Source organism: Corythoichthys intestinalis, chromosome 19, assembly GCF_030265065.1.
Source record: "Corythoichthys intestinalis isolate RoL2023-P3 chromosome 19, ASM3026506v1, whole genome shotgun sequence".
In the NCBI taxonomy this organism is placed as follows: domain Eukaryota; kingdom Metazoa; phylum Chordata; class Actinopteri; order Syngnathiformes; family Syngnathidae; genus Corythoichthys; species Corythoichthys intestinalis.
This window is the reverse complement of record NC_080413.1, coordinates 39611565-39632953: the sequence shown is the minus strand read 5'-3', so window position 1 is coordinate 39632953 and position 21389 is coordinate 39611565. Positions and strand designations below refer to the sequence as shown.

At 39.7% G+C, this 21389-nt stretch overlaps 1 protein-coding gene across 5 annotated transcripts in view; it reads left to right on the top strand.

The window, feature by feature from the left end:
• Positions 1–21389, top strand: part of map3k7 (mitogen-activated protein kinase kinase kinase 7) — a 65809-nt gene that overhangs the window by 33591 nt on the left and 10829 nt on the right. For 4 of the 5 annotated variants that reach the window (XM_057822578.1, XM_057822577.1, XM_057822576.1 and 1 more), the window contains exons 10-16: positions 588–669; positions 899–1017; positions 1110–1242; positions 7253–7333; positions 9361–9428; positions 15152–15248; positions 17717–17778. In XM_057822578.1, coding sequence (XP_057678561.1) covers positions 588–669; positions 899–1017; positions 1110–1242; positions 7253–7333; positions 9361–9428; positions 15152–15248; positions 17717–17778 — 642 coding nt within the window. The remainder of the gene's footprint in view (positions 1–587; positions 670–898; positions 1018–1109; positions 1243–7252; positions 7334–9360; positions 9429–15151; positions 15249–17716; positions 17779–21389) is intronic. The other variant, XM_057822579.1, reaches the window with a different exon arrangement.

Here is a 21389-nt window from a genome sequence, read left to right as displayed (position 1 = left end):
CAGGTCTTTGGAGATGGACTTGTAGCCTTGAGATTGCCCATGCTTCCTCACAATTTTGCTTCACAAGTCCTCGGACAGTTCTTTGGTCTTCCTTTCTCCATGGTCAATGTGGTACACACAAGGACATAGGTCAGAGGTTGGGTTAATCCATTTTAACTGGATGCAAGTGTGAATTAGTAATTGCCACCACCTGTTATGTGCCACAGGTAAGTGACAAGTGCTGTTAATTACACAAATTAGAGAAGCATCACATGATTTTTCAAAGGGTGCCAATACTTTTGTCCGGCCCATTTTTGGAGTTTTGTGTAAAATGATAATGATTCATTTTTTTCCCCATTCTCTTTTGTATTTTTTTTATTGCAAGCAAAATAAATGAAAAATATTACTAACAATGCATGTGTAATTGCAATCATTTTCTGGGAGAAATTGAGCATTATCTGACAGAATTGCAGGTTGTCAAGACTTATGGCCAGCATTGTACTGCATAGTATGCATGATATTTTTCTATTCCCCCACTAAATAGGTTAGAAAGAAAAAAAATACCATTAACAACGATCTCATGTTATGCTTCTGTTGTCTGTCCGCAGTACTTCCCAGGGTCTGAAGAACCCCTGCAAACTCTGTATCAATATTCAGACGATGGCCAGAGCAACCCTGCAACTAACACGGGTACATGAATCACCTTCAAAATAGTGTTCAAAATGTATTGCCATTTTAATACCAAAGGTTGGATGATTCAGTTTTTGTATGCAGTACAGTCAATTTTGGGGATAGTTAAGCAAAGAAGTAGTATATGACAGATTACTCCCAGAAATAGTAAATTATGTTGTCAGATATTAAAAGACTTTGCAAGGACTTTGTTCAAATGTCCCCCCCCCCCCCCCCCCCTTGAAAACAGGTCCATATGCGGACTCCACTACCAACAAATGCGATGCCAACATTGAGCACACTGATTCTCAGAGAAGTAACGACACTATTAAGAGTGCACCCCAATTTGCAGCTCACTTCAAGCCTAAGGTAAAGTCACGTTTAACCTTGTATTTTGATTTGGCAAGCATTTTCCTTTGTTACAGCCAGGTGTTAATAGAGTAAGAATTTTGTTCTTTCAGGGAGACCCATTAAGGTCACTGCCTCTATCCAGAGGGGGTAGTTTTGAGAGTCTACCTGCTCGATCTTCTGACAAACGAATGAGTGCTGACCTTTCAGAGTTGGAGCTTAAGTTGTCGGGATGTATACCAGCAGGTAATGGAAAAAGTATATAATAAATATTATTCTTAGGGATGTCCCCGATCCGATCACATCATTTTCAGAGGATCAGGATCGGGCAAAAAAAAACGATCAGGGTTTTGAAATGTATTTATTTATTTTATAATCTATTATTTATAAGTATTAACTCATTGGCTGCCACTGATGGCAATAGACATCCAATACATTTAGACGGGGAGGTATGGCAGCGATCCCTCTGTCAAATTGGATTGGACATCTATCGCCATCAATGGCAGTGAATCATGATCACTCAATGCCAGCTATCACAGTTCAAATCATTTCACCATCTATTGCTGTCAATGGTAGTTGACAAGCAACAAAATAATCCAGCTGCATAAATACATTACAACAAAAAAAGTATATATTTTTATATGGCGTAAAACACTCAGGTGACTTGAAGTTCCGCTCTGAGACCCACAATTCGACCAAATTTCAAAATTGTCCTATATGCATGTGTGATACATACAGTGGGGCAGATAAGTATTTAGTCAACCACCAATTGTTCTCCTACTTGAAAAGATTAGAGAGGCCTGTTATTGTCAACATGGGTAAACATCAAGCATGAGAGACAGAATGTGAAAAAAAAACAGAAAATCATTGTTTGATTTTTAAAGAATTTATTTCCAAATTAGAGTGGAAAATAAGTATTTGGTCACCTACAAACAAGCAAGATTTCTGGCTGTCAAAGAGGTCTAACTTCTTCTAACAAGGTCTAACGAGGTCTTACGAGGCTCCGCTCGTTACCTGTATTAATGGTAGAGCCGTGCAAAATTTCCGATTCTTAGATTATTCGCGATTCGGCCGTGGAAGATTCAAGAACGATTCACAAATATCCAAATTCCAATTATTGAATTATACCAGGTAAAGCGGAAGTAAAACACGGTCAGCGCGGTCTTTGGGACGCAATGAGGAACGGACCGAGAGTAAATATCATGTTCAACTCATGCCGCTAGATAAAAAAACAATCGTACCTAACTGTGGCCGACAGCTTTTTAATCTCTGTTTTAACTGTTTTAACTCATTATCGGCATAAAAGACACATGTCCACAATCTCAGTCAGTCACACTCCAAACTCCACTATGGCCAAGACCAAATAGCTGTCGAAGGACATAAGAGACAAAATTGTAGACCTGCACCAGGCTGGGAAGACTGAATCTGCAATAGGTAAAACGCTTGGTGTAAAGAAATCAACTGTGGGAGCAATTATTAGAAAATGGAAGACATACAAGACCACTGATAATCTCCCTCGATCTGGGGCTCAATGCAAGATCTCACCCCCTGTTGTCAAAATGATAACAAGAACGGTGAGCAAAAATCCCAGAACCACAGGGGGGGACCTAGTGAATGACCTACAGAGAGCTGGGACCACAGTAACAAAGGCTACTATCAGTAACACAATGCGCCGCCAGGGACTCAAATCCTGCACAGCCAGACGTGTCCCCCTGCTGAAGAAAGTACACGTCCAGGCCCGTCTGCGGTTCGCTAGAGAGCATTTGGATGATCCAGACGAGGACTGGGAGAATGTGTTATGGTCAGATGAAACCAAAATATAACTTTTTGGTAGAAACACAGGTTCTCCTGTTTGGAGGAGAAAAAATACTGAATTGCATTCAAAGAACACCAGACCCACTGTGAAGCATGGGGGTGGAAACATCATGCTTTGGGGTTGTTTTTCTGCAAAGGGACCAGGAGGACTGATCTGTGTAAAGGAAAGAATGAATGGGGCCATGTATCGAGAGATTTTAAGTGAAAATCTCCTTCCATTAGCAAGGGCATTGAAGATGAGACGTGGCTGAGTCTTCCAGCATAACCCTTGGGCTCAGACCATACACTGCACTCTACATCAAATTGGTGTGCATGGCTGTCACCCCAGGAGGAAGCCTCTTCTGAAGATGGTAGACAAGAAAGCCCGCCCGTCTCATCAGACCATAGGACATGGTTCCAGTAATACATGTGCTTTGTTGACATGTCTTCACAAACTGTTTGCGGGCTTTCTTGTGTACCGTCTTCAGAAGTGGCTTCCTCCTGGAGTGACAGCCATGCACACCAATTTGATGTAGAGTGCGGTGTATGTGGGAATTTTAGGGGTTAAATTCCATGAACATCATATTTTAATTTTTGAAGTGGGCTTTTCAAATATTTTATCAATTATGATTAAAGAATGTGACTGAGAGATACTGGGAATAAAAGGCTCCATATGCATAAAGGGAATATTACAATATCTATTTATTGTATTTAGCCGTCCTAGGCTTTATGTTTTAAGCATCTAATGTAGATAGTACATCGATATCATCCCATAATAAGCCGTTCGACTGCAATGTATGTCTTTTTGTGGCTTTCTTTCGAGTTGAGAGCATAAGAGAGCATAATTAAAGACTCCATGATTTTAACGAGATATTATCGCGTCCTTGTTTCGATCCAAAAACTGTGTAGCATATATCACGGAGTGTCAAGACACAGCTGTGAATGGCCACAGTCCAACTTTGTAAGGATTTTAATGGGTGAAACACGGTAATATAACAAGGGTCGCGATGCAGAAGTCACAGACAAAAAGGAGTGGTCGATATAGTCTTTTTGAAATATTTACTCTTTTAAACATTTTTTTTTTCTAAAAATTTTCTAAAAATGGATTGATTATTTATCATCAAAAATATCGGGGAAAATGCGACAGTAACAAAAAAAAATACAATTAAGAGATATTTATAAGTTAGATGTCCGTGACCTTTTTACAGACACCATTTTTTTCATTGTGACGTAATTTTTTAAAAGTTTAAAATATGCGAGTGAATATTTTTTAAAACTAAATATTAGACGTCAATTAATGATTCTCAGCTAAAAAATGATAAGACATTTCGAATTGTAAATATAATTACTTCCCTTCTTTTTATGGCTGGGTTAAATCAAAGCGGTTGCGCGGTGTCTGTAAACGGGGGTCTCCAGGGTAAAACGGACAAATTAAAAATAGTCCGGGGGCATAATGCTCCATAAAACTGCTATGGCAACATATAGACATATTGTTCTTTTAAACGTAACAGTTCTTGCGGCTTACAATACAGCAGTTTATTTTAAAGAGGGGTGCAAGAGCAGAATCTGCGTTTTAATCCTTGTCTGTGTTTTCCGCCATATACAGTATATCTATACTAGTATAGTAGGGTATAACGGTACACACAAGACACGGTTTGGTATGTACCTCGGTACAACGGAAAAAAAGGCTTTTTTTTTTAATCACAGCATTTGAAAGTTTGTTGCATTGGCTAAAAGTAAAAAGCAGCTCTTGTTAGAGTGCAAAAAAGAACACATCAAACTTGTCAACTTTTGTTCTAACATTCTTTAATAAAGGGTTTATGTGAAAAAATAGACAACACAGCCTTATTTGTAGGGATCAACTGAGGTTACAGTTAAAGTCAGGTAGCGTTCGCCAGCTGACAACCTTTTCTCCAATGTCCAATGTTGGATTACACACAGTTAACTGTAAACCATTTCCAATGAACTTACACGCCCACAGGAGATATATTTTTATATTGGCTAAACTAAAATACTTTTCCTACTCAAACGTATTCGTTGTATGACTGCGTGCACTGAACTGTGATGCCCTTACTGTAATGGCACAGGACAAATACAAATACTGTTAAACTTTTGATACAGTATGTTTTATAATATACATTTATATTTACACAGCAAACTTTACAGAACAAAGACACAATGTCCAGTGACAGCAAAAAAAAAAAAAGTCAAAATCACAACCAAAATGGCTCAATTTATCACATTGGATTATTTTTATATACAGTGCCTTGCAAAAGTATTCGGCCCCCTTGAACCTTGCAACCTTTCGCCACATTTCAGGCTTCAAACATAAAGATATAAAATTTTAATTTTTTGTCAAGAATCAACAACAAGTGGGACACAATCGTGAAGTGGAACAAAATTTATTGGATAGTTTAAACTTTTTTAACAAATAAAAAACTGAAAAGTGGGGCGTGCAATATTATTCGGCCCCCTTGCGTTAATACTTTGTAGCGCCACCTTTTGCTCCAATTACAGCTGCAAGTCGCTTGGGGTATGTTTCGATCAGTTTTGCACATCGAGAGACTGACATTCTTGCCCATTCTTCCTTGCAAAACAGCTCGAGCTCAGTGAGGTTGGATGGAGAGTGTTTGTGAACAGCAGTCTTCAGCTCTTTCCACAGATTCTCGATTGGATTCAGGTCTGGACTTTGACTTGGCCATTCTAACACCTGCATACGTTTATTTTTGAACCATTCCATTGTAGATTTGGCTTTATGTTTTGGATCATTGTCCTGTTGGAAGATAAATCTCCGTCCCAGTCTCAGGTCTTGTGCAGATACCAACAGGTTTTCTTCCAGAATGTTCCTGTATTTGGCTGCATCCATCTTCCCGTCAATTTTAACCATCTTCCCTGTCCCTGCTGAAGAAAAGCAGGCTCAAACCATGATGCTGCCACCACCATGTTTGACAGTGGGGATGGTGTGTTCAGGGTGATGAGCTGTGTTGCTTTTACGCCAAACATATCGTTTTGCATGGTGGCCAAAAAGTTCAATTTTGGTTTCATCTGACCAGAGCACCTTCTTCCACATGTTTGGTGTGTCTCCCAGGTGGCTTGTGGCAAACTTTAAACGAGACTTTTTATGGATATCTTTGAGAAATGGCTTTCTTCTTGCCACTCTTCCATAAAGGCCAGATTTGTGCAGTGTACGACTGATTGTTGTCCTATGGACAGACTCTCCCACCTCAGCTGTAGATCTCTGCAGTTCATCCAGAGTGATCATGGGCCTCTTGGCTGCATCTCTGATCAGTTTTCTCCTTGTTTGAGAAGAAAGTTTGGAAGGACGGCCGGGTCTTGGTAGATTTGCAGTGGTCTGATGCTCCTTCCATTTCAATATTATGGCTTGCACAGTGCTCCTTGAGATGTTTAAAGCTTGGGAAATCTTTTTGTATCCAAATCCGACTTTTAACTTCTCCACAACAGTATCTCGGGCCTGCCTGGTGTGTTCCTTGGTTTTCATAATGCTCTCTGCTCTTTAAACAGTTCCCTGAGACTATCACAGAGCAGGTGCATTTATACGGAGACTTGATTACACACATTTGGATTCTATTTATCATCATCGGTCATTTAGGACAACATTGGATCATTCAGAGATCCTCACTGAACTTCTGGAGTGAGTTTGCTGCACTGAAAGTAAAGGGGCCGAATAATATTGCACGCCCCACTTTTCAGTTTTTTATTTGTTAAAAAAATTCAAATTATCCAATAAATGTTGTTCCACTTCACGATTGTGTCCCACTTGTTGTTGATTCTTGACAAAAAAATTAAATTTCATATCTTTATGTTTGAAGCCTGAAATGTGGCGAAAGGTTGCAAGATTCAAGGGGGCCGAATACTTTTGCAAGGCACTGTAAGTTATGTAAAACAAAATGTTTAAACGGCAATTGTATGGAGCCTTATTTGGTGCTGCGCAGCTGATTTCCTAAAAACCTGCTGTACCATTAACCCTTTTTTATGGCTATAATTTTGGGGTAGCTTTGTTCGAAATGGGGGGGGAAATTCCCCCCCCCCCCCCCCCCCCCCTCTTAAATACTTTTCCAAGGTATCGGATTGGGACAAAATTGGGTGACTCGGACTCGAACGCACATGCAAAAATATGTGATCGGGACATCCCTAATTATTATTATTATTTTAGGCCTGATCAGTTGTATTGGAGAGAGGCCTTTTTAAGGAACCTACATGAGGGTTTCTCCAGTTTTATACACTGCTAAATTGATAATAGTCCAAATGACCAAACCTATATGAAGCTGTAAATGTTAAGACACAATCACTTCACAGGAACTGGTATGAGTGGGATGCATGTTGCCTTTGCACAAAGTAAACTCTGCATGTGTCTTGGCCTGCCTTTCCAGTGCAGTTGTCAGCTTCGAGTCTGCACGCTTTTTGTGTTTGCAGCTATATGCATGTGTATATGTTTTTGCAGCACGCCCGCAGTATAAACGAGGTCACCGTAAAACAGCATCCTATGGCACCATTCTGGATGTTCCCAAGATCGTCGTCACAGGTATAGCTGGGTTGCTAGGCCTCCTGCTTATTGGATTGAGCTTGTGTTGGTCAAGATCTTGGGTTGCGCCTAACTCACTATGAAGTCCACTGCTGTGTGTCACTCTTTGATATTAAAGCTACAGTACATACCGTCAAAAGAATTCATTATTGCAAAATTCAATGGAAATTTGAGTAACAGATCTTTTTGAGTTGTCATTGAGTTGCACACACAGTTGACCTTTATCACTATGCTTTTAGAACTAGATAGAGCTTTCTCATGTCTTATGTTCCTCCTGCTAATATTGATGACGTCTAATGACGTCATCTTTTTAATCTTTCTGACCTGTTTGCATGTCCTTTGTATCGGCATCAGTTCATGGGTAGCAAGAGTACATTGTGCTTCACTTTGTAGCTTGAGTAGTACACGTCACATTTACTCATTGTATTTACTTGAGTAACTTTCCGAGATAAAAGTATTTCTGTGAAAGGTTAATACCACGCCATACTTTTTTTCACTTTTACTGAGTGTGAAGAAGAACTGCTACTTTTACTCCACTACTTTGGGCTAAACTAGAGTCATTACATTTTTCCTCTTTACTGAACATACTAGATTTGACCATAGACTTCATAATGATATTGACGGGACACATTCCCCAGACACTGCGCCACGCCTTCAAGGAGGGGGCCGTCCCACACTCCACTTCAGTCGGTCGAAGTCGGTCGCAGTTATTCTCAAACGCATGCAGCGATCCAACGCCGGATTTAGGTTGAAAAAGTACTAAAGCTCTACCACACACAAACAGGAAGGATTGTCTCAGGAGTGATTTGTTCGAGGATTCAAGGTAATTATTATATTGTTTTGTACCATGCATGCATTTTGAAACGTTGTGAAAACAATGGGAGAATTTCACCGCTACGGCATTGGCGTCATAATTCGCAATATTTACGTAAAATAAATGCTAACTGCCTGTTTTTGTTTTTTTTTTGCTTTTAACCAAGAATCGAGACTGTTTTACATTCATATCTATAAAGAATTCAGTATTTATTCAGAATTATTTTCAACGTAAAAAGCTCTTTGTGGTGATAAGGCGGATCAAGACTGTTTCACGTCCATATCTATAAAGAATTCATGGATATAAGCATTCATTCACAAGAATTTTAAATGTAAAAAGCTCTTTGTTGCGATAAGGGGACACCACAGTGGCTTAAAGACTAGCAGCACATTCGACATATTTACATAAAATAAAATGGTCTCGTTTCTTGGTTAAAAGCAAAAAACCAGACATTTAGCATTTATTTTACGTAAATATTGCGAATTATGACGCCAATGCCGTAGCGGTGAATTTCTTTCATTGATTTTTTTCACAACGTTTCAAAATGCATGCATGGTACGAAAAATATAATAATTACCTTGAATCTACGAACAAATCACTCCTGAGACAATCCTTCCTGTTTGTGTGCGGTACAGCTTTCGTACTTTTTCAACCTAAATCCGGCGATGGATCGCTGCATGCGTTTGAGGAAAAACTGCGACCGACTTCGATCGACTGAAGCGGAGTGTGGGACGGCACCCTACTTGATGCTGTCAGGGGAATGTGTCCTGTCAATATCATTATGAAGTCTATGCCTGAACAATAGCCACACGTCCACACACACACTTGCAGTCCAAAGTCGTATGAACACGCCGGCCTGTTCACACAATTTCTGAGTGGGTGGCCCTTGGGGCTGGGCCCGCCCCCTTCTCCGGGGTGGCGGGCATCATGCTCTTCCTTTACGGCCTGGCTTGGGATCCATCCGCAGGTCTTAGGTGCCTGGGGGATGCCTTCTGGTACCATACCCCTCTTGACCCAGGGATGGGCAGGTGGTATTGCCCCATCTCTGGGCTTGCGGCCGCTGCCCTTCCGTCAGCGGGTTCGTTGTTTAAATTGTTAAAGAAGCAGTTTTTTTTTTGGTGTTTGTTTTTCGAGAAAAAAAAAACAATGGTCTCCTCTGCTAAATACCTCCTTCTTAACTCAGTTTTTCTTTTTCCCACTACTCTATTTATAGCCACACGTGAACCTCAAAGGCGCCGTTCTGTTCAAGATTTGCCAGGCATTGGCATTGAGTCCACCCAGGTAAGTCAAATACAGGTCTGTGAAAGTTTTATTGATCATTGACTTTATTTGACGGGCAAATTTTTAATTTTTAGGATTCTTTTGTAAACTAATTCCAGGCACCTGGAGCAAAGTTTTTGTCAAAAATAGAAATGAACATACAGCAATTTAATGAAACTATTAGTTACTGAGTACACTACTAAAGATTCTATCGAATAATCAATATTTGGACTAGATATATATATTTTTTTCTTCTTGCCTATCAAGTGTACACAAGCAAAAAAGATAAGACATTTTGGTTGATTATGATAAATCAATCAATCAACCATTCAATTAATTACAACATTCTAATATGTCATTTCTGGACTTGTCATCACTTAATTTTTTTCTGGAATTTCTTTCGGTAGTGACATGTTTGTTCTTGAGATCTTGTAGCCTACTTAACCTTGCCTTGATTCAACAATTGTGGTGGCAATCAGGTTTGGGTGTGGAAAGTGAAATTGAACTCAGCTTTGCCAAAACTGGTTAGTAAAGCTACTTTGTGATTAACAGTGATCCCTCGTTTTTCGCGGTTAACGGGGACCTGAACCTGCCGCGATAAGTTAAAACCACCAAGTGGCGCAAAAAAAAAAATGTGTGTGTGTTCAATGTATTTATTTAGATTTAAAATTGGAAAGCGATACATACCGTATTGGCCCGAATATAAGACTGTTTTTTTTTTTTGCATTGAAATAAGACAGAAAAATTGGGGGTCGTTTTATATTCGCGGTCTAGACGTTATACCGCACCAAACATTTTTTTGATGTTTGTTCACTTTTTTCCCAAAGTATAATTTAAAAAAAAATGTATATATTTTTATGAATGTTTGTTTAAGCGCTTCAAATCTAATAATATGATATGTTTTAAACATGTTACTGTCCCACCGAATTATTTTTAAACAAGAATAAAGTAGTAGTACAAAAATGCTTGGCTTTATTAAATGCTTCACTGTCTACTCAAATCCGCTCAGAGCTGCTCACTTACTGTGAGATATGCCTGATTGTATGACCATTATACTCTGTGGGTTATATAAGTTTGCTCTCCCACAGCTATTATGAAGAATACAGTTTTAGACCATAATCATGTGCTTACATTTTTATTACCGGCAATTGCTCACATTCTGCTGATAAATAGATACACACACATATGTTGATTCATCACATAACGCAGTGCTTCTCAATTATTTTCTGTTGCGCCCCCCCCCAAGGAAGATGTAAATGTTTCGCGCCCCCCCCAAACTCTGCCGCCACTGTAAATAGTATCATTTGTCTATTACTATTATAAGTACGCCTCTGCCTCACATTGTATCCTTTTTTTTTCTATTAGAGAAAATAACAGATCAAATTATAAAGTATAACTTTATTAACCATTGTTTTGTTTGTAACAGGAAATACTTAACACGCATCAATTTGCCTGAATTAAAAAAAAAAAAAAAAAATCACATCCAAACTGTAAAAATACACTCAAGGTACATTTTTGACCATTTGATACTGAAAAATAAAATCAGTAAACACTAACAAATTCAAATTGATTAGAAACATTACCTCATGAGGACAATATGCCAAAAAATTTGACGGAAAAAACAAAACTGAATAGAAGGGGGGGAAAGTGTCTTTGGACAGAAGGAGAGTTTTTATTTTCGCTGCTCCCAGTATCACCTCCAGCTTGCAATGACGTGGGGTTATATTGCACTGAGCATGCTAACAGTGCTCACTGTTTTACTGATATAACACTGACAAAGCGGGACGATTGTTGGCAATATTCGGCACGTTTTCACTGAAAAACAACCAAGCAGCTTATCAATGAGATTGGGGTCTAATGTCTTTAAGTGGCGTCTTAATTGATTTGGCTTCCGGCTGTCCGCTATAATCATTTTTAGACACAGTAAACAGTGGTCTTTCCTCGTCTACCACTGTATTAAATGTTAAAGTCAAAAGGCAAACGGCCCGAAAAAAGCGCATTCTCGGCGGCCGAGGGAGAACCGTAGGTGAGGGCGGTCGTCGTGACGATCCCAAGCCGAAAATGGCACTTTTCGGGCGGACACGTGAGAACCGGAGAACACAGTGGGTCGCTGCGTGAGTCCGGCCGGAAAACGGCTTTCGAAAACGGCGCACAGCTCTCCAGCTCTTCATTCATGAGTCTCTTCCGTGTGCTCTTGGTTACTTTAAAAATACTGCGTGCACAAAATGAGAGCGCCACTGCCACCCACTGAGTGGCTGTGCAAGTACACTTTATTCTAGTACGGAGAAGAAAAAAAAAGTTCCCCGAGGTCACACGCGCCACCTCTGGCAACGCTCTGCGCCCCCCTGGGGGGGCGCGCCCCACTATTTGAGAAGTACTGACATAACGTCTCAGTACTTTTCCACCAAGCTACTTCGAGTGCAAATGTGTGTTCAAAACAAAGTTATCTTGCTCGCTCAAGAGTAGGGATGGGAATCGAAATCCGATTCCAATTCGGAACCGGTTCCTAGTGTTTCGAGGCCTCGACATCACAATAAAAAAGCCTTAACAATCCCTTTAACGAGTCCTGAAGATGCATATTGCGTCGTGACTATCTTGTTGTCCAAACGCATCAAACTAGCATGGTGCCAAGAACCACCCGCTCCAAAGTTTGGCTACACTTCACCAGGAAAGAGGGTGAAAATGAAAGGTTACGATGGTTTAGGACGAAGCACGAGCATTGCAGCCGTAAACATAACAATGACAGCACGTAGGTTCAAACGCTCGAAAGTGTGTCTTCACTTCACGAGGCAAAATTACAACAAAACGACTTGCAATCATTGCAAGGTGGAGATAACTGCATCGGGAGGGAAGGTGGAGATAACTGCATCGGGAGGGAATAGACTGCACTGTCCTCACCGAGACAGCTATACAGCTAGCTAAACTCCGAAATGATGATACAGAAGACGTTGGTATAATTTTCTGACTTTATTCAACCATCACTTGAAGAGAGAAACTAAAAATAGAACTGAAACAAATCAATTTCGTCCCCAATAACAAACAGGTTTGCATCAACGTAAATCAGCGATGATTAGCTGCTAATTTAGTAATAACAAAACAGCATGCGTTCGCTAGCATTAGCACATCGTTCAAACCACTACACAACTGGATTTAAGTGTCCGGTCGCGAGTGGAAACACAACAACAACACAAAAGATGATACATACAGGCGTTGCCTCTGTAGATATTTTACAAGCATTAACAAAGAACGTAGGGTCGTAGCAGTGCTTCCCTCTCTCACTAACTCGCTCACTCGCTTGGATGCGGCATTTCTTCTTCTTCGCGTGTAAGCGCGCTCTTCTTCACGTGAGTGCGCTCTTCTTCACGTGAGGAAGCGCAAGGGTGCCCCCACTTGAGCGTGAAAGAACCATAAAAACTAAAAGGCATGCATTTCAATATACTGGTCAACAATACACTTTAACAGGGGTCCCCAAACTACGGCCCGCGGGCCGAATACAGCCCGCCCCGACATTTGGTCCGGCCCCCTGAACAATATCAGAGAGCATTTTGATTTTTTTTTTTTTTCTCAATAGTGTTATTTATTTTCTGGCCTTTTTATGTGAACTCAGAGAGGGTTATTTGGTTATTATCTATTTGATTAATAGTGTTATTATTATTAATTATGATTATATTATATTATTATTTTTATTTTATTTACTTTTCTTCCGTGAAATATCCAGAAAGGGTTATTTGATTGTGGATTTCTGAAAAACTAATTTTTTACATTTAGGCACTCCTGCAATCGTCACACTTTTTCTGTTACAAACTGACCCCGGCCCCTCATCAGAGAAGGGGAAAGTTATGCGGCCCTCACTGGAAAAAGTTTGGGGACCCCTGCAAGTTTAACACATATTGCTAACGGCAGACCACCGACCTACTATATGCCAATATATACCAATATTTTTTATTTCTATTAGAAAAATGTTTCAGTAAAATGTTAAACATTCTTGTGCATTTGCAGTTATTGCCACAGTTAATATTGAGGCTTTGGGCTTCTTTTGACCTTGTTGTGAGTTTGTAAGGTTGTGACTTCTGATTAAACAAACTCGATGCCAATCAAAACGTTTGTTCTTTTTCCCCAAATTAGAATCGATAAGAAAATCGATAAAGAATCTAATCGTTAAGCAATATCGATAATGGAATCAGAATCGTAAAAATCCTATAAATTCCCATCCCTACTCAAGAGTGTGACTGTTAATTTAATCAATGAGTGTGACTGTTAATTTAATCAATGACTAGAATAAGGAACTTGCCCGGTCAAAACTGCCACGTTGGACAACAGTGTTGTATCTATATTCTGCCCAGCAACAAGCCCTCAATAAAAGTCAGCAGCGCGGGGAGCTCTGAGAGAGACTTTGATGAGACGCTCTTAGTCACGTTGCCCGATCTCAGACCTCTCCCCAAAGTGCAGTTTGGTAAAAGTCTACTCTCTGACTCCTGCCTCCTTGTGTCCTGCCTTTGTCACCTCGCTCTGGGTCAACAGCTAAATTGAAGAAGGTGTTTTAGACCCAACACTTACACCCAATGAGTTGCCACAGCAACTGTTTAAGTTAAACGATGATTGACGCATGTGGAGCTTCAGAAGTTCGTGACTCTGGCAAGATCAAACACATTCATCTGTCAATCATCGTTAACTTTAATAAAAAAAACTCCAGTGCACTTGCACTGCCTGCCTGACGAACAAAGAGCAGGAAGAGGAAGGGAGCGAGAGGGAGACTGCGTTATTGGCTCGGGACAGCTCATCTTTATTTTTTTGTTCTTTTAATTGAAAAAAAAAAATCAGCGATGGACTGAGGGCGCAAAGTTTGAATCGTGAAGTAGCGAGGGTGGGGCAATTACTTTATCCACGGATGTGTTTGTAATTTTCCCTCCCTTGGTAAATAAAATTTTTAATTAGAAACTGGGGGGCCGTTTACATGGTGACGCTGCGACACCAAGATGCAACGATTGTTTTGCGGAATGGCCTCCCCTTTACACAGTGATGGTGAAAACAGAAGGTGAAGACGCAAACTTTTGATTCCGGCCTCCAAAGCAGAACGATTCGATTGCGGGTATTGCTCCGCAACCATATGAATGGAACGCTCTCGCTCCAATGACGTTGGCACTCGCACACATCACTTTGGGCTTGCACACGGCTTTACATGATTGTTTTTATAATATTTTCAATTCAAATATATTTTATGTTTGCATCTTTGTGCCTTTTGAAGCAAAAGAAAAATTGCCTGGACGCCATTGCTTTGAGTGGGTGGGTACGTTGTCTTCCAGGCTGAGGAGGTTGTTGTCAAGGAAGTGCATCATCAGCTGTCGTCTTGTAAAACTGCACTGCTCCCTTGGGGCTGGCATGAATACTACATCATTCTCGCGCAGAATTGCGACATAGTTTGAATGGAGAGGGAACCATGTAAATGCAAACACATCAACATTTAAACAGCCCCAAAGGCACCTACTAGCGAAACAGATAATTACAGGCAGCCGTGTCCGTTTCTTTAAGTCTATTAGGAAGTAAAATGAATGTATTAAGAACTCACTTTTCTTGATATATGCATATGCGTAAATAGTTTTTGGGATTCTGCGTGTGGATCATCAATATTTATGGTGGTGCTAGAGCCAGTCACAAACATTTTAACATTGGTTGCAACTTTTTTCTATTATATTTTGTTTTACACGGCTATGGGCAACACCACTGATAGTTTTGTCTTTTTGCAGGGAAGTATGAATAGTAGCCGTTCTTCTAGTCCCAGTGTGAGGATGCCTCCTGACAAGGGTAACAGCAGGGGTTACTTCTCCCCTGATGACTCCGCAGGTATTTCTTACAGCTGTGTTGGTTAATTAAAAAAATGAAGAAGCTTTGTTTGTTTGTTTGTTTGTTTTAAATTTAGTTTCAATTTGAAAAAAAAAAAAGAATGCTCAAATGTTGTTACTTAATTTGCTTGTACTATATTGGTTCAATAAACAAAGTTTACAAAAAAATAAATAAATAAATGAAGAAGCAACCTAAGTGATGTAACAATTAATGACTTAATGGAAGCAGATTATCGTATTTTCCGGACTATAAATCGAATTTTTTTTTTCAATACTTTGGCTGAGCCTGCAATTTATGCTCAGGTGTGATTTATATAATGTTAAAATATCAAATTTGACGACATCTGAAATGTGAAACTAGCTAGTAAACATTTATCACAACCAGCCACCGGAAGGTGGTCCTAGCTTGTGTTTAAGGAGACAAGAAATATTAACGCTCTTACGGCATTGACTAAATTTATATCTAACCAAACCAGTGTAAGAATCATTACAAAGGATTTTCCAATTGGAGCGGTTTGATTTAACGAATGACGTGCTATGTACGTTTTCATTTTAATTCTTTGATTTTGCATGCCTCACGTCTGCTAGGCCTCAGCAGTGCTTCCCACTGTATTGTACCGTACTACAGCATATGTCTCTTGCATTTCTACATTTATATATAATAATAGCTGCTGCAAACATGTCTGCGCATGTTGTATATTTTGAATGGGAATAAATGTAGGCTGGAGTTGTAGTCGTCCTGTTTTTGATGAGCATTCTGAGGGAGGTTAAGCTATACAAATTAGCTACATAAATCTGGACAAATTGTAAATAAATTGTCTCTGGAGCTAAGTGAAGGTAGATATTGTATGTGACCTAAGCGGAAAACACGATACACAGAGGCTAGCTGGATGACAACGTGGTCACTGGAAAATCGTAACCAAAGCTAAGCTAATGAGACTGTCCGATCGCTGATTAATAACCAAAGCCATTAGTAAAAGGGCTTTGTGCATGCTACGAATGTTGAAGAAAGCAAACAAAGTGGCCATCATTGGGTCTAAGTTCTGCAACGTAGTAGCTCAATAGGCTAAATGTGGGCATCTGTCAGCACTCACAGCTGCACTGTTATTCGTGAGTGACAATGTTGTGGTTGTCGTTTGAACTGCTCTTTTGTAAATGAAGTAATACTAGATCGAGGGTCGGCAACCCGCGGCTCTTTAGCGCTGCCCTAGTGGCTCCCTCGAGCTTTTTCAAAACTGTTTGAAAATAGAAAAAGATGGTGGAGGGGAATATATTTTTTGTTTTAATATGTTTTCTGTAAGAGGACAAACATGACACATATGATAACATTGCAAGTTTAATTCTTTTTTTCTAGAGCTGCTGCATATAATTAATATTTTTTGTTTGTAAGATGTTTACGTTGAAAGTTTGCACTTAAATTACTTACCTCTTGTGTTCGAAACACCAGGAAATACAGTAATTGAATTACTGCACTTTATTGTTGTCTGTCACTGGAGTTTTATTATCAGTCCCATCCAACAAGCCTTATATTTTTTTATAAGAAAATAAAACAACATTGGAATGAAACTTTGTTGTTTAATTTTGCTATTAGAAATGTAGTCTTTTTTAAATACGTTTTAAATACTGTACGAACACACACAACAAATGTTTACTATCGTATCGTTTTCACTCTATCGAAGCGTTTCGAATCGCTCGGCCTTAAAAATGTATCGTTCTTTAATCGAATCGTAACCTGTGTATCTCGATACATATCAAATCGGCTTCATGCCAGAGATTCCCAACCCTAGATTTTATGCAGAAATGTGAGAAGTTCCAAAAGGTTCAGATACTTTTTCATACCACTGTCCTAACGTCAGATTTACATATATTAACAACAAGCTGAATAAAATTGTGTAGCGTCATCCTTTTTGACCAATATTTATTACTCACGTTTTCCACGGCGTTCCACGGTGTTCACCAGCTCCGTCTCAGGGTATCTGAGTCGTGTCGATGTGCGCATGCGTGCAGCAAACCATCCTGGACTCAGTTTCCCGTTCAATTGGCTGAGAGCCTGACATACGATCAGCATCGATAGTTAGCTCTGATTGGTTCAAATGCACGTTTTCTGGAACAACAAAAAAGAACAAACCAGATAGGTAATGAGCAACTTATTGAGTTAATACGATAAAAAAGGACAAATTCCATGGCAAATTTGGAATGGAAATGCATGTGTAAAGCTGTCGTTTTTTTATTGCGTGTTATAGGTGTAATTGTGCAAAAGCAGATTTCTTTGCAATCTGGTGGTTTTAGTAGGTATATGTTTTGGTTTTTTTTCTTTATTTGACGTTTTTTTTTAACTACTTCAATTTGTACACCAGAGCGACCTATAGTCCGGAAAATTAGGTAATTGAGAGATTGTTACAATACTAAAAAGCAACTTATATAGCATTTTTCACGCTGTAGTCATACAGTCTTGTATTTCCTTCATAGACACCAACGGCTCAGACAATTCAATTCCCATGGCTTACCTCACCCTTGATCACCAGCTGCAGGTAAACTTCATATGTTTTCATCATTTGGGGACAGATTACGCTGGCTACGTTCACACGGCTGGTCATGAGGCTCAATTTGAATTTTTTGATAGGTTTGATTTGTCACTTGTAATAAATACAATACGCCTGCGACGCAGTTAAAATCTTCTTCTCCCAAAAAGTAACTTAGTAACTCAGTTACCTCAATGTAAGAGTAATTAGTTACTTGGCAAAGTAACTGGTGTTACCTTTCATGTTATTTTTTTTATTCCAAAAACCGTTAAAGTTAAGATTGCTCTCGTTAATGCATTAGTTCCCTACTGTCTACTTTCAACATGTGAAAGTTTGAAAACTATTTCATCATTTAAAGATAGATTCAAGTCAAGATTTTGCCGATTTAGGACTATTTTAGATAAAAAGTTACTTAGGTTTGCTAGGAAGGTTCTCTACAACAGAGCCTTCCTGAGAAGTCTACTGCTTTAAGATGGCAGCTATTTACTAACATCGGCGTTTCTTATCATTTCGCATCTAGTTCTCTGTACATGTGATATCTACCATAGCATCATGTTGGCGTAGCTTGTAGGCTATCTGCTACAGTCAGGTATTAATGGAGCCACCTAGCTTCGCGTTTGCAACGGCGTCACAACTCCCTTCCCTCCTCCCCACTCCCGCTCTGCTCTCTCTCTCTGTGAGTCCGTGTCTCTCAGACTTTTCTCGTGTCATTCAACCAACGTAGTAACACACGCCTTTACATCCTCAGGCGTTGCCAAGATGAGAAAACTAATTAATTAGGTTACTCACTACTGAAAAAAAATAAAGCCGTTAGTAACCCCCTTGGTACTCTAGAACTAGGTGCTGTTTATGCAACTTTAATAGAAAAAAAAAAAAGTTGACTGGGACTGGAGACAGAATGGTGGACGGGACTCCGGCGTCGTAAAGTAGAAATCACACAAGTCGGGTCTGTCGTAACCCGGGGACTACCTATATAGAATAGCATATCAATAAATAAAAGTATAAAATAGGGAGTTACTTTTCAGTCACCATGTCCACCATAAGTGGAGGTGGTAGCAATTACATCAGTTATGTTTTATGACCAGTGTTGTTTTTGGCAGCCCTTTTAATTTTGTCTTTTTGACAAAAGTACTTATAGTTTGTTCGATTCAAAATGTGTTGGTCTTCGTCTAGTTTTTGTTGACGAATACTCAAAAAGTTTTGGTCTAATTTTAGTTGACAAATACTCATAGACTTCATAATGATATTGATGGGACACGGGGCGCAGGACCGATTAAGAGGGGGCCTGCATTGTAGGCGTGGCCCTCAAAGCTGATGAGTGGAATCACAGACAAAGAGCTTTTTTTTATTGAAAATGCTTGTGAATAAATGCTTAAATCCCTGAATTCTTTATAGACATGGACATGATTCGTGGTTAAAAGCACAAAAAAGTGCGGTTAAATTTTATTTTAAGTAAATATATCAAAGTACGATGCTAATCTGTTAGTCAATGTAGCTGCCGCCATAGGTAGACAGAGTTTTCCAGTGAAAATTATGTAAATAAATGCTTAAATCCCTGAATTCTTTATAGATATGGACGTAAAACAGTCTCGATTCTTCGTTAGGAGCAAAGAAAAAAAAACTGTGCAGTTAGCACTTATTTTACATAATTATGTCGAAGTACGATGCTAGTCTGTTAATCATTGTGGCGGGCGCCATATGTAAACAAGAGATTTTCCCGTGAAAATTCTTGTGAATAAATGCTTAGATGCCTGAATTCTTGATAGAAATGGATGTAAAACAGTCTCGATTCTTCGTTAAAAGCAAAAAAAAAAAACGTGCAGTTAGCATTTATTTTACGTAAATATGTCGAAGTACGATGCCAGTCTATTAGTCAATGTGGGGGCCGCCATATGTAAACAGAGATTTTCCAGTGAAAATTCTATTGAATAAATGCTTAAATCCCTTAATTCTTTATAATTATGGACATATAACAGTCTAGATTCTTTGTTAAAAGAGCAAAAAATCGTGCAGTTAGCATTTATTTTACGTAAATATGTTGAAGAATGATGCTTGTCTGTTAGCCATTGTGGCAGCCCCCCTTATCACAACAAAGAGCTTTTCAGGTGAAAATTCTTGTGAATACATGCTTAAATTCCCAAATTCTTTATAGGTAGGAACATAAAACAGTCTCGATTCTTTGTTAAAAGAGCAAAAAAATGGCCAGTTAGCATTTATTTAACATAATTATTAAAGATACACGATAATATCGGTCGCCGATAATTATCGGCCAATAATGGCAGTTATGACGTCACACAGATAATCCAGATAATAAAAAAATTCAACCGATAATGCAATCCGATAATTATATACTTGATTTAGCCTCCAAATGTGTACAACCGAAGAATTCAGCACGCCGCCTCCTCAACCCCTCCCCTCTCTGAAGCCCCTGAGGGAGGAGGGGTTGAGGAGGCGGAGTTACATGACAAGAAATAGTTTAATATTATGGCGGCTGTTACTAAAAAAACGACGCTCTCGCCATCTGCGAAACATGTACCGCAGAAGTTCCACGAGGCGGAAAGAAAGCGTCCTCATTCAAAACCACTAACCCAGCATCCATTTAAAACTGCATCACAAAGATTTTTGGAACAAATACGAGGCTGCTGCTAGCGGGAATGCTAAAGCTATTGTAAACACAAACTAAGTTAAACTACAGGGCTTGTGACGATACAGAGTCGGGTTGTTTGGGAAAGCAGCCCAAGGCGGGTGGTAAACTCGCATCTAAGGCTAAACACCGGCACGACTGGAGACCGATAGTCGACAAGTAGCCGTCTTCCGACGGAGTCCGCCGCTCTGGCTGGTCCGGCAGAGCCCGGTTCCCTGGCTTCAGGACCTCCGGCGAACACTCCGGTTTCTCGAGCGTTCCCCCATGGCGTGCAAGCAGAGCCAGGCCCCGAATACGCCGCGGCGAACCGGCCAGTGCGGGCGGATTATCCGGTACGAACGTAGCCGCCGCCGCCGAGATGAGACACGATTTTTTTTTTAACCGAAATGACCCGAGAGCCAAAGCCGTGGATAAAAAAATAATGCAATTTATACGACCACCATTTTTCATGAAAAACATGCCAATCACATTTTCACCACGGACATTTGGAAAAGTGATGTCCAGTAAGCAAGCTTATCATGACGGCACAGTGGTTAGATGATCATTTAAACATGGAGAAAACGAAGTCAGCCAGTCAATAATGCATTCAGTATGTAAAATGACGAGCGGTCAGATGACTTTGTAACGCTGCCTTTATTTTCGGCTTAACAAAACTCAGGCACAAAACAACACGCTCGGAGATGCGAGCTCCAAATAGTACTGCCGTGTATCAGTTTAGCTGCTGTAAAACAAATGTCGTGACTGCCGCAAATGTAAACAAAGCGCTGCAGAATGGGTACATGACATCTCGCTCTTTTGAGGTAATCATTTTCACAGTGTGCAACAAAGCATATAACATTAGCAATTACTTTTCAAATTAATTTAACTTATTTGTCTGCTCAATTACAGTCACAGTAGATAATCAAAATTTTTTGGCACTTATTAACACTTATCAATTTAAAAATGCACATTCCTGTTGTAATGAAATAATAATATT